The sequence below is a fragment of the Prionailurus bengalensis genome, chromosome A3, assembly GCF_016509475.1.
Source record: "Prionailurus bengalensis isolate Pbe53 chromosome A3, Fcat_Pben_1.1_paternal_pri, whole genome shotgun sequence".
Classification (NCBI taxonomy): domain Eukaryota; kingdom Metazoa; phylum Chordata; class Mammalia; order Carnivora; family Felidae; genus Prionailurus; species Prionailurus bengalensis.
In genome coordinates, this window is record NC_057354.1 from 38,717,255 (window position 1) to 38,729,558 (window position 12,304).

General features: G+C 39.8%; 1 protein-coding gene across 1 annotated transcript in view; it reads left to right on the forward strand.

Moving 5' to 3' along the window:
* The window catches only part of SPTLC3 (serine palmitoyltransferase long chain base subunit 3), a 133,302-nt gene extending 122,242 nt beyond the window's left edge, over positions 1-11,060 (forward strand). Inside the window, exons 11-12 of the mRNA XM_043602898.1 lie at positions 2,862-2,991; positions 7,590-11,060. Of these exons, the coding sequence (XP_043458833.1) occupies positions 2,862-2,991; positions 7,590-7,703 (244 nt within the window). The 3' untranslated portion in view covers positions 7,704-11,060. The remainder of the gene's footprint in view (positions 1-2,861; positions 2,992-7,589) is intronic.
* Positions 11,061-12,304: the final 1,244 nt, after the last annotated feature.

Here is a 12,304-nt window from a genome sequence, read left to right on the forward strand (position 1 = left end):
CTCTTACATCAGCAATCACTCACCAAGGCTGGGATGCTTAGTCCTAGTTTACAAATGAGGACAGAGACCCACAAAAGTTAAACTGCTAAGAGTCACTCGGATTGTAGATAGTAGAGCCCAGAATTTTTTTTTTAATTTTTTTGTTAACGTATATTTATTTTTGAGACAGAGAGAGACAGAGCATGAACAGGGGAGGGTCAGAGAGAGGGAGACACAGAATCTGAAACAGGCTCCAGGCTCTGAGCTGTCAGCACAGAGCCCGACGAGGGGCTCGAACTCATGGACCGTGAGATCATGACCTGAGCCGAAGTCAGCCGCTTAACCGACTGAGCCACCCAGGCGCCCCGAGCCCAGAATTTAAAGCCAGTTCCACTGGCCTCCTACACCAGAGCTCTTTTCAGTGTATAGCATGGCCTCTGAAGCTTCAGTCCACGGAGGAAAACATGCACATCTCATTAAAGCAACACAGACTATAAGTTTAACTCTCTTTAATGTCATCTTTGGTGAATCAAAAGGCATCAATCACTGCAATGGAAAGAAAAATCTAATTGCTTAGGTTGTCTATGGAAACTTAGAACAGGTTAGTTACAAAAGGTAATATCGTGTATTGTTGGCAGGAGTTGCTGGCAAGGGCCTCCCTGCTGCCTGGCCTTGTTTCCTTCTCAAATACTTCTTCAATGGAAAGTTTATACATAGAAAAGCTTTTGAGACAAGGAGTTAATTGTAGAAGCCAGTGTATGAGCACTTGATCTTTCATTTGTTCATTTTAAACCCTTTGATTTTACTAAAGAATTGTGATTTCTCCACATTTCCACCGACTGCAGAATGAAAATAAAGTCTCTAGCCACATATCCTTTTGGGCAAAGTTTTGTTGCAGCTCTTACCACTGGAATCTTCTATGACGTTCAGTACAATGTGATTTCACCCATGAAACATTCACTCAGATAATCAAGAATGTATTTATTATTTGGTACAGAGTTTACCAAATAAACTTGGGCCTTGTGATACACTTGGAGGATGAGAGGATACAAGAGGTGGGGATGCTGTACATAACGCAGTGCTAATGTTTTTATTATTATTATTATTATCCACATAGTTTGGTTTCTTGCAGCCCACACTGGCTTTAATTTGCTTTGGGGAGTACAAATCCAGAGGCTCATTATATAAAATGTTTAGGGCAATCAGACACATTAACTGGAGAAGGCCAGGTTTAGTAGTGTAAATTTTAAGCCCAAAAGTGCTCCAGGGAGGCCTCAGATTAGCCTAATGAATCAACAGTCATATGTTTTGCTCTGCATTCTTTGGCAAAACTCGCTTCCTCTGGTACAAAGAGAAACATGCAGACAGTGAAAATGGTCTTTTGGGAGTCCCGAAAAGTAGCCTGAGATCATGGGTCAGGTAGTTTGTATTCTAGCAATAAAAGCCCTTGCCTTGTTTCTCAGATAATTATGAGCTCTCATCCTGTGTAGTTCCATGGGCAGCCTTCCATAGGGTGAACAAGAAAGAGAAAGAACAGCCTCTGTTTTCAAGCTTTCTCAGAAAGCGTCGTCTCCTTGTTAATCTTCCCAGTCCAAATAGAAGGCGTATCTTGCCTTGCATAGGCCACAGGGCCAGAGAGGCAGTGTTCTCTGTAGGTCTTGCAATCTCCATCACTTTGATAACATGCATTCTGCATCAGGTAACTAAAAAGGCAGACAGCTCCATGGCAAGAGGAATGAATAAATGAACAGGCCCATTCTCCACGTCTGGTTCAAGAATCCTTCCTGAGTTATGACTGGAAGGTTTGTGTGGTGCTGTCAGCTTCCAGCCTAAAATAGGACACCAGAAACCTCTTAATGCTAAGAACAGATCTGAGGCATTTACCTTGATTGTGGGCAGAGACATTTCGTAATTAAGGTTTCCCACAGAGAGCAACAGAGCACAAAATGGGCAAAGATTCACTTGGGGGCACATGTCTTTTTGTCTGATGTTGGCTCTTAGCACAAAAAAATTGCAGACTTTGAGAGCTTGATATTCTAGAATTGTCACTGAGATTAGCTCTGTGAAAGAAGGAGGCTAGAAGAAGATAAGAGAAAGGAATCATAGTTTAGAAAGGTTTTACCCTGTGTGAAAAAGCATTGCAGTTATAGGACTTATATCCTACAGGCTGCATCTACGGACCAGCCACTCTGTGTGTGCACATTTCTTTCCCTGTCTCCCTCCCCATTTCCCCTTGAACCCAGTCAATGGGTTTATTATCCCTGACCATACCTGGATGTATTTATTCATACAATAAAAAATGAGGAGACCCTTGCTGTTTTCCATGTCTGGTTTAATGAGGGCAAAAAATATATATCTTTGGCTCTGGAGTGAGAATACATACAGCTCAGGATTGGCTCCTGCAGACCCTCAGATCCTGGTTCTCAAATTCTTGTCACTAAGTACAGGCTTCTTGAAATTTCCGTATTCTGTTATTGGTATTAAATTTTTAAAACATACAACTTTGCACTTCATGTATGTTCTTTCTTTATGCAATTGCATTGTGTTAGCTTTGGGGTTTTTATTCCTAGAAACCCTTCAGACAAAGGGTGCCAACTTGTTAAACCAGGGTTATATACATCAGCTTTTTTTGCTCTATGTCAGAGACTCAGTACTCACAATGCTCTAATGAATGTGCTGGACCCGATAATATACACACTCAGCCATGGGTGCCATGGAAGAACTGCCCCATTTCCTTGTCAATTATATGTGACAGAAGCTTAGTAACTTTAATCATTTTTACTTATTGATATAAAATAAGAAATGTCAACTAGCCATATTCTTTCTCCTGCCATGTAACTTTGTCATCTCTCAGTTAACCTCCTCTTTTACCTTTCCCATAGGGCTTTTGCAAGGCATCTATTAAATAGAAAAATCGGGGTAGTGGTCGTTGGATTTCCAGCTACTCCCCTCGCAGAAGCTCGGGCTCGGTTTTGTGTTTCAGCAGCACATACCCGGGAGATGCTAGACACGGTAAGTACACGACAGGCCAACAGAATCTCCAGCACTGGTGCCTTGCATTCTGAGCACATTCATTTATTGAGCTAGCTTCAGTGTCCCTGGGTTTCTCTTGGTGGTGTAGAAAAACAACATTCATAAACTCACTGCTAAAAAAGCAAGGGTATGCCAACAATGTCAACAATGTGATCAACTCAGGGGATAGAAAAGAAAATGAGTTTAGTGAAGACTTAAGTCAGTATTTGGCTTCATAAAACAGACTGAGTAGCCACATGTTATGCTATTTACTTGTTCTTAAATGCAAAAGCTAACCTGACGTGTTATTTCAGCATTAACTTCCCACAACCTGACATTTTTCATAGTCACCAAGCCCATCATAATAAAATATGATCCAATGAAGCAATGTGTTGGAAAAACAGTAACAAAGACAGATCTATCATATCATCCAGACCTACATGAGGTGTAAACGATTTAAAAACTACATTTCATTGTCCTTTGGTTTTGATCTTTATGTGAATGAGTGATATCAGAAAACTAAGCCATCTCAAACAGTGTGGGGTTGATGGAACTGTCTCATAATGTCAATGCAGTTTAGCAAACACACTGACTGTCTAGTATGTGCAAAACCCTAGGGCAAAAACTCTAAGAGGTGGTACTAATAAATAAGCAACTAGTGATAATATTGGACAAAATAAATTCATCTTGGAAAAGAAATATGGACAACTGTGGAAGCATGATGGTAGAAATGATATATGAGATTATATGAATTCGTTCATTACATATGAATAAGTTATGTGCAAAGATGTGAATTAATTATGTGTATATGTGTAATATACATACACATATAATGACTCATAATATATATATCCATATATATGGATATGGATATTATATATATATTTCACAGGAGAGGTGACTTTTGAGCTAGACCTTTTTTTTTTTTTAATGTTTATTTATTTTTGAGGGAGAGAAAGCACGAGCAGGGGAGAGGCAAAGTGAGAGGGAGACAGAATCCAAAGCAGGCTCCAGGCTCTGCGCCGTCAACACAGAACCTGATGTGGTGCTCGAACTCATAAACTGTGAGATCATGACCTGAGTGAAAGTCAGATGCTTAACTGACTGAGCCACCCAGGCACCCCTGAGCTAAGGCTTTTTTAATAAAAGTTATGGAACATCATCCAAGGTTTCTGACCAAAGGAGTGACATAATCATGTTACTACAAAATAAATGTAACAAATTGATTGGAGAGGGAAAAGGCAAGAAGAAGGGACCTAAAATGGAGCTGTTTGAAAAAAAAAAAAAGAGATGACAAGATCAATGGCAGTAGAAACAAAAGAAATGTATATATGAACAGACATCGTAAATGCATGGAGCTGCCAAGACTTGGCAAATGATCACATGCAGAGCACATTTGGGAAAAGGGAATCAAAGATAATTCAAGGTCTCCAGACCTGGTGAATGGAAGGATGGTAAAGCTAAACCATTTATATGAGATAAGGTATGCAATAATGAACAGCAAATCATTGGGGTGCCTGGGTGGCTCGGTGGGTTAACCGTCCGACTTCGGCTCAGGTCATGATCTCGCGGTCTGTGAGTTCTAGCCCCGCGTCGGGCTCTGTGCTGACCACTCAGAGACTGGAGCCTGTTTCAGATTCTGTGTCTCCCTCTCTCTCTGCCCCTCCCCTGTTCATGCTCTCTCTCTGTCTTAAAAATAAATAAATGTTAAAAAAAAAATTTAAAAAAAAAGAACAACAAATCATCAATGAGACTGGAGAAACAAAACAAGTTCAGTTTTAGACAGGTTGGGATTATATGTCTATGGGCCACCTGTGGAAAAGAAAATCAGATTCTAAGCTTGGGAGCATATGCAATGCTGGAGCTTCTGTAGTTTGGGCAGCTGAGGGATCATGAAAGCAAAGGTAGAGGATATAATTGTCCAAACACAAGTGAACAGGCCAAGGACAGGCTCCGGCAGAGTGCCCGTCTCCCAGCGTAGACACGGGAACCACAGGTGAGGAACGAGACTTCAGTGGGGCTAGAGGAGTCTGAAAAGACACAAACTAGTGTAGTGTTAAACACAGTAAGAAGGAAAAAGTTTCAGGGAGGGGGAGGATCAAAGTGTCTCCAAGAGATGGGAAGAAGCTATTGGATTAGCAATTAGCAGGAGCTCGATGTTCCTCCAAGCAGACAGGTTTAGGAGAATATAGGGAACAGAAATAAGAATACAACAAATAAAAAAGTGAATACTTTGAGTTCCAATAATAAATTACACACACATACACACAGAGTCTCCATGTCTTTCTGCTTCACCATTACATTCTTAGGACTTAAACCAATGTATACTCCAGAGTACATACATAATAACAACTTTCTGCATGGCACACTAATAACTGAGCAAATTCTAGGTCTTTGAGATGATGGGTGAACTTTGTTGTTGTTCTTTGTATCTTTCCATATTGCCCAGGTTCTCTAAAATGAGTTATTTCCAGTGATTAACTTTAACAAATTATTTATTTTTTTCAAAAAGTAGTCAAATATTTCAAGGAGTTTGACAGTAAAAGCAAAAAAAATAGGTTTAGAAAAAGCGCTTGAAAATTGGGAAATACTTGAGCATGTTTACACATTAAGGGAGGAAAAGAGTAAAGAGAGCAGCATTAGGCATGGTAGAGCAAAGGAGATGGCCAGGGAGAAGCACCCAGAGATGACAGAAGGAGATGGGCAGCGGGGGTGGATTCGTATTTTTTGTGATCTCAACAGCATTGAAACATTCATGAATGCCCAACTCTGTAGACATCAGACCTTGTGATTCTCTTTGCAAGTTCTTAATTCCTTTGGACTACCTGGTTTGGAAGGAGCACTGAGACATCATCTAGACAGATGCCTCTAAACTTTTGAAATCAGGCACCTACATCAATAAAAAATTGTGAGCATATTCTTCAATATACACATCAGGGAAAGTGAAAAATGACCCATGAACAGCCAGGGCATTAAGGTAACAACCGAACACTAACACTCACAGAAAATACATATTAGACAAGTCTCCTCCATGACAATATTTGGAACAAAACAGAGATGAAGCCACTTTACAAACACAAAATGCCTCAGAATTTCCTTCTTCTAACATGATTGCTGCTCCTTTACCAATCACCCCACCTTAGGCATCCTGCCTTCCACCTAAGAATTTGGCACATAGCCAATCACTGAATTTCTCCTGCTCCAGACAACATCCAACCCAGAACTGGTCCCTGCTTCCTTAGAGTCATCTGGAGCACAAGTCCAAATGTGATAAGGAGACCTTCCCAACTCCCTCTTCCTAAGATGGTTCTTCTGAAATACACACTCCCAGCTGCAGCAAGTAGAATAAACCTACCTTCATTTGAGTACAGGTGTGCTCTGGGTAGTCTGATCAATGGGCTTCAACACAAATCCATTTATAAGTTATATATGCATTGTCAATATATTACGTACATTTTGTAGCAGACACAAAAATGGAAGCTAAAAAGGTTGAAATTAACCTGAATAGAAAAGCCTATGTTCTCCTCCCATACCTTTCAGGAATTGTCTTTCCTACCCCCCCAGGTATGCAGATGCACACCCTGTATTACTCCATCCCCGCCTTCAGCAAAGAGCAACAGACACTATCCTAGTTGATGTCCTTTTAAATCCAACTTTTGTTACTTTGTCTTAGTGCTTAGATTTGCTGGAAAAATTTAGAAAGTACATTGAAGTAAAAAGAACATTTTAACCACCCGTAATGCTCCCACCCAGAAATAGATGAGTCTTCACATGTTGGTGGATACCTAACTTGATGCCAGTTTGAAAGACTTCCCAAAGAGGAAAATCCTTATGCTCCACTAATCATTCGTTCCAGTGTTAACAAACATCTTCCCTTTTTCAAAGCATTAGATCCTAATATCGTCTGTCTCAACGGACAGGGTAAGAAAGATAGGCCTAAAAATGTTAAAAGGGCATATCCCCAGTACCATAAGATTAGTGATATATTAGATTATGTCTGTCCTGGATCTTGGTTGTTTCTCGGGAAAACTGGGGATACATTTTCCTGCCTGAATGGAGAGAACTGAAATGGATGAGTTCTCAGTCCCTTAAGGTTTTAAGTTTGATGATTCCATGGAACACAGAGATGAGTGTTTAATAGCTGGGGGTAGGGAAATTTGGGAGAGAGAAGAAGACACTAATCAGCTCCCACAGTGTTCCATTTTGCTCTTGGCCATTTATGTCATGAAGACATAACCCAGTTGTAACCTGCAACCTTACCTTTTTCTTCCACAAGGTTATATATAATCCATTAAATTTTAAAATAAGGCCTGAAAGGGTAAGCATGCATCAAACACTTTTATTCCTCTCTTCACACCCCCAAAATAAGTTAAATATTCATAATATGGGGTAGGCTGTTAAAGAATATGAAATAAGATGAATTAGCATCTAAGATTCCTCTACAGCTGGTTTGTAAACCACACCTTAATGATTTGGATCTTTCTCCTTTTCTTGAAAATCAAAGAAGATGGCAAAAGAAGATTGTATCTCTGAGGCTCTGGATTGCAGAGCCATTTAGGAGTTTAAAGAATAACTGATGGAAGGCAATCTCTTTGCAGGTTTTGGAAAACCTGGATGAAATGGGTGATCTCCTGCAACTGAAGTATTCCCGGCACAAGAAGTCAGCGCGCCCTGAACTCTATGATGAGACAAGCTTTGAACTGGACGATTAAGTCTCCTGGTCCTGAATTGCACCTAAAGACTTTGCCAGAAAGACCTCCCTCCCTGCCTCAAAAGGAACATAAATGGATTTCTCCCCCTTTCTAAAGACAATTTTGGTTTCTGAACCAGCTGAATTGAACTGAAGGAAATGTCATGTTTTTAATGTCTCCAATCCGGAACTGCAAAGACAAAAATATGGTTCCAGATTTTAACTTTTCTCCTCATCCAAGTATCCTGCTACAAACACATGCACACACACGCATACACACACTCACACGTACACACACACACACACACACACACACACTTCCTAGAACATTTTTAATGGCAATGAGCCTGTGTTTTAGCTGCTACTGTGCAGCCTCTTTGGTCCAGACTCTTTCAGGCATTCCAACCAAATGAGAGGGTTTTGATTTTTAATTCAGTAGATTCTCACTCCGTGTTTACTTATTTCATCTGCAGACATGAGCAGAGGGGGTGGGCAGTAGCTGACCTCCTTGTTTCACCCATGAATGCCCCAGCTAGAACTCATCTGTATCATGGGGAGCTCCAGGCAGGAGGGTAAAGAAATATTGCTTCTACCATTTGCCACATTTGGACTTTTTCCAAGGACAAGTGTCAAAAGCCATAGTTAACGTTTGGAGGGAGAGAGCAGAATCGGCCAGCAGTGACTAAAGACGCCTTTGAAGGAAACTTTCCTTTTCCTCTCGCTGGTCTCCTACAGTTTTACAGCTGAGCTTTTGAGGTTTGGAAAATCCAAGACTTTTGTTTTGTAAGGAAGGGGGCAGAAAGCAAACACAAGCCAATTTTAGGCCTAGACTAAAACTGTAATGTTATAGCAACTGGAAGGTTGTCTGTGCCATGTGGAGTGAATGTTTAGCTTGCGAACATAGCCCTTATTACTTTAAGGAATGAGTTGTCATTTTCCTATTAAATTTTGAGTAAATGGTGAGATTCAATTTCCTTTAGAGTTGACTCTCAAGACTATACTTGAATGTATTGATTCAAAAACAACATTTAAAAGCAACTTCTATTCAACTTTTTTAACACTGACACCCCCATTCAGACCTATTGAGTTCTTACTGTCTGCTGGCACACGAACTCCAATTCTGGTGTAAAGTAGGCTTATACACTATTGAGCGACTAATTGTAATTTACCTCCGTTCTCTCTCTGTCTCTTTCTCTCTGTCTCTGTTATGTCTGTCTGTCTTTCTCTCTTTCTAAATGTGAACATAAACTTATCTGGAATAGTACCCTTTTGCTAATTGGATCTAGTTGGTATGGAAAAAGCCAGTGGAAAACCTTATCTTTAACAAGCTCCCAGATGGCTCCCAGATTTGGAAACTCCAAAGAGCAATAGTGACCTTTTAGCAAAGCTTCTGTAATAGTTTGAATGAGTTACAGAACATTCCACTCCATCAAATGACAGTATAAACAAATCACTTCAAGAGAGGTTTGACTTGTGACACAGATGGACCCAAGCTTTCATGCTGTGCACCGAGAAAGAATCCCAGCCTGAAGCACCAGTGTTGGATACAGCAATATGCCCTGATGCTCACAACTTATTAAAGGATAAAGGTGATCCGTGTAGAGAGTTTTTTATGGGGAAAGTATAACCCCTACTAGGTACATCAGTTTAAAAGTGGATCACAATGGTAAAGTTTCTCATAAACATTTGTTAGGATCACTCTTAGCAAAAGAGGAGAGAGAGTGGTTCTGAAAATGCAGTTGCCCCATCCCAGGACTAATATTGATAACTAAATTCCAACTTTTCCCAATGAATTGGCATAGGATTACTTATGCAAAGAAAATATATGTGGTATAAATGTCCCCAAAAAAGGAAGACATGTAGGTCTTTTCACTCGAGAATGTGCACTTAAGTGTGCCTGGGTGGCTCACTCAGTGAAGCGCCGACTTCAACTCAGGTAATGACCTTGTGGTTCATGAGTTTGAGCCCCGAGTCAGGCTCTGCACTGCCAGTGTGGAGCCTGCTTGGTATTCTCACTCTCTCCTCTCTCTCTGCTCCTCCCCTACTCATGCCTTCTCTCTCTCTCAAAATAAATAAGTAAAACAAGAAAGAAAGAAAGAAAGAAAGAAAGAAAGAAAGAAAGAAAGAAGAAAGAAAGGAAGAAAGAAAGAAAGAAAATGTTCATTGAAACAAAATTGGTTCTAGTTAATTATCCAAAATGCATAAGTGTGTTCAGTCCTATAGAGGGAACAATAGACAAAGAGGCCAGTGAAACATCTGGGCTTCACCTGAGGTACAGTAAGCAGTAAACATCCCCTTCCATTCTGGATGTCCATGACCTTCATACACATCTTCACACCCACGCTTTGAGTTTTAAGCTTATAAAGGGATGTCTTTGTGACCAGTGTGCCTTTTATGGAAGATCCGGAGTCTAAGTCGTGATAGGAAAATAATTACTTACCCACCTTGCCTGGGGAGCAAGGCGGACATTACTCCTACTCCTGTTTCATCAAGACCCTAGGGCAATTTATTACATTCTCAAGTGCAAGATTAAAAAAAAAAAACACTCTCTGTCAGAGGGTCTACACTGAATACACTTATGAGGACAACTAAATGCAATGCACATTAGGAGGGGCCCAGATCCCATAGGGCTGGTAATATAAGAGCACATGTCATATAGAGTGAAGTTGGTTAAGAGGGTGATTGTGAGAATTTTTAATTTTTATAAGAAAATATCTGCTAGGTTAATAAAAGCATAATTTAAAATCAATAGGGATTATTGAATCTCAGTAACTATACCACAGCCAAAATGTCCCTTTGGCCAGTTCTGTTGAGAAAGAGAATTTTCTAACAAAACTCTGTTATGCACCCCAACCTTCCCAAATGCATACACACACACACACACACACACACACACACACACTTTCCCCTTCCTTTACAGAGCAAGCAAGAGTATAAAGGTACAGAGATGAGAATCTGGCTTGCTGATAGATAGATAGATAGATAGAAGATGTTCTAAAAATGGCCTTTAGTGAAACAGTAGATAAAGGATGCAGACTGATTTTGTAAGGGAAATACATTTGTGTAACGGAAATGGCATAGACACATTCCTAATCTTATTATGGAACTGTATTGTGGACGTTTGGCTACATTGCCTTTCAGCATGCTTTGGTTTGACAGACAACATGGGCTTCAGAATTTACTAGGAAGCTTGTTAAAATGCAGATCCCTGGGCCCCACGCCAGACTTAACTGAATTAGAATAGCTGTTGGTGCTCAGGAATTTACATTTTAGCAAGACTCCTCAGGGGATTCTAATCCATGTCATAATTTGAGAACCATTGTTGGAGTTCTTGTTTTGACTGATCAGTTGTCTCTAATTAAACATAACAGAAACTTTGTCCTGAGTGTCTGTTGATAATTAAGGGTGCTTATACTACTAAAGTAAAGTGAATTATTCCAACCTTTTCTCCTCAATGGGACATTTTGTTCCCATTTTCCAGGTACTTTCTTTTTCTACAAAATTGGATATTTGCCTCTGATTATTTATTTATTCCAACAACAGCTCTTGAATAGGGTAAAAGTCTTAACAGTTCTTCAAACATGCAATGCTCCTCTGTATTTTCTACAGAGATAGCAAATTTTATAAATGGCTTACTCTTACTTAAAATATTTGATAAGGAAACTTTAACTCTTAAATATGTACTTTGATTTACGGCAGTAATAACAATTATATTTTGAACTTATCTGGTGATCTCTTGGCCATTTTTCCTAGTCTCAGTATAAACAACTTATTTGAAGTCTGTTTTCTCAGAACACCCTATGTAGCTGTGTAATTTTAAGAAATTAAAAGGTGTCTGTATTTTAAATGTTTTGAAGCAATTATTATGGGACACTGTCTTACAGTATTGTGGGCTGTGTGTGTGTGTGTGTGTGTTTCACTGAAACACTTGAGGTGACCAATGTCATTTCATTCTGCCTATGAAATGTTAGTTTCTTTAATAGACAAATCATCAAAATAGACAATATAAAAAATAATTGATGGTTTTGTGTTAGTTTGGGTTACCTTAAATAAAGACTCAGAGATTTGCATTTAAGAATTCCATTAAGGAAAATTGGCAAGTGGTAGTGCTGACTTGAACTGTGTCAAAAGAACCAATTGTGCCCATCTGTTTCCACTTCCTCCTTCTGTGACGTCACCTTGGTAGCTTGAATTTGGCCATGTTGAAAGTATTTACACCATGGAAATTGGCAAACACTACAAATCAGGTACCTGGAGAGCCATCTATTAAACCTTTACCAGCACACCACTGAAACCACATACAATGGGACAATATCTAGGATGGAGCAAGGAAACAGTATTGGAAAAAGGAGAAGCCTCTGATTTCATCGTAATAAAGGCCTCAGTCAATCCCATGGAGGGCTATGCAACAGAGATGGCCTGTTAGAGTTATCTCAAAATGAAGCAAAGGAGACAAGCCTCTATGTTCTTTCTGCCATCAACTAATCATGAGATACAAGTTACCAAGGTACAGGTGTGGGAGAGGGCATTACTTTGGGCAAGACAATTCTATTCAGCCAAAGGGAATTCTTAGGGAGGGACTCAGATTGGAACTGACAGAAGTCGATCCACTTTTTAAAAATT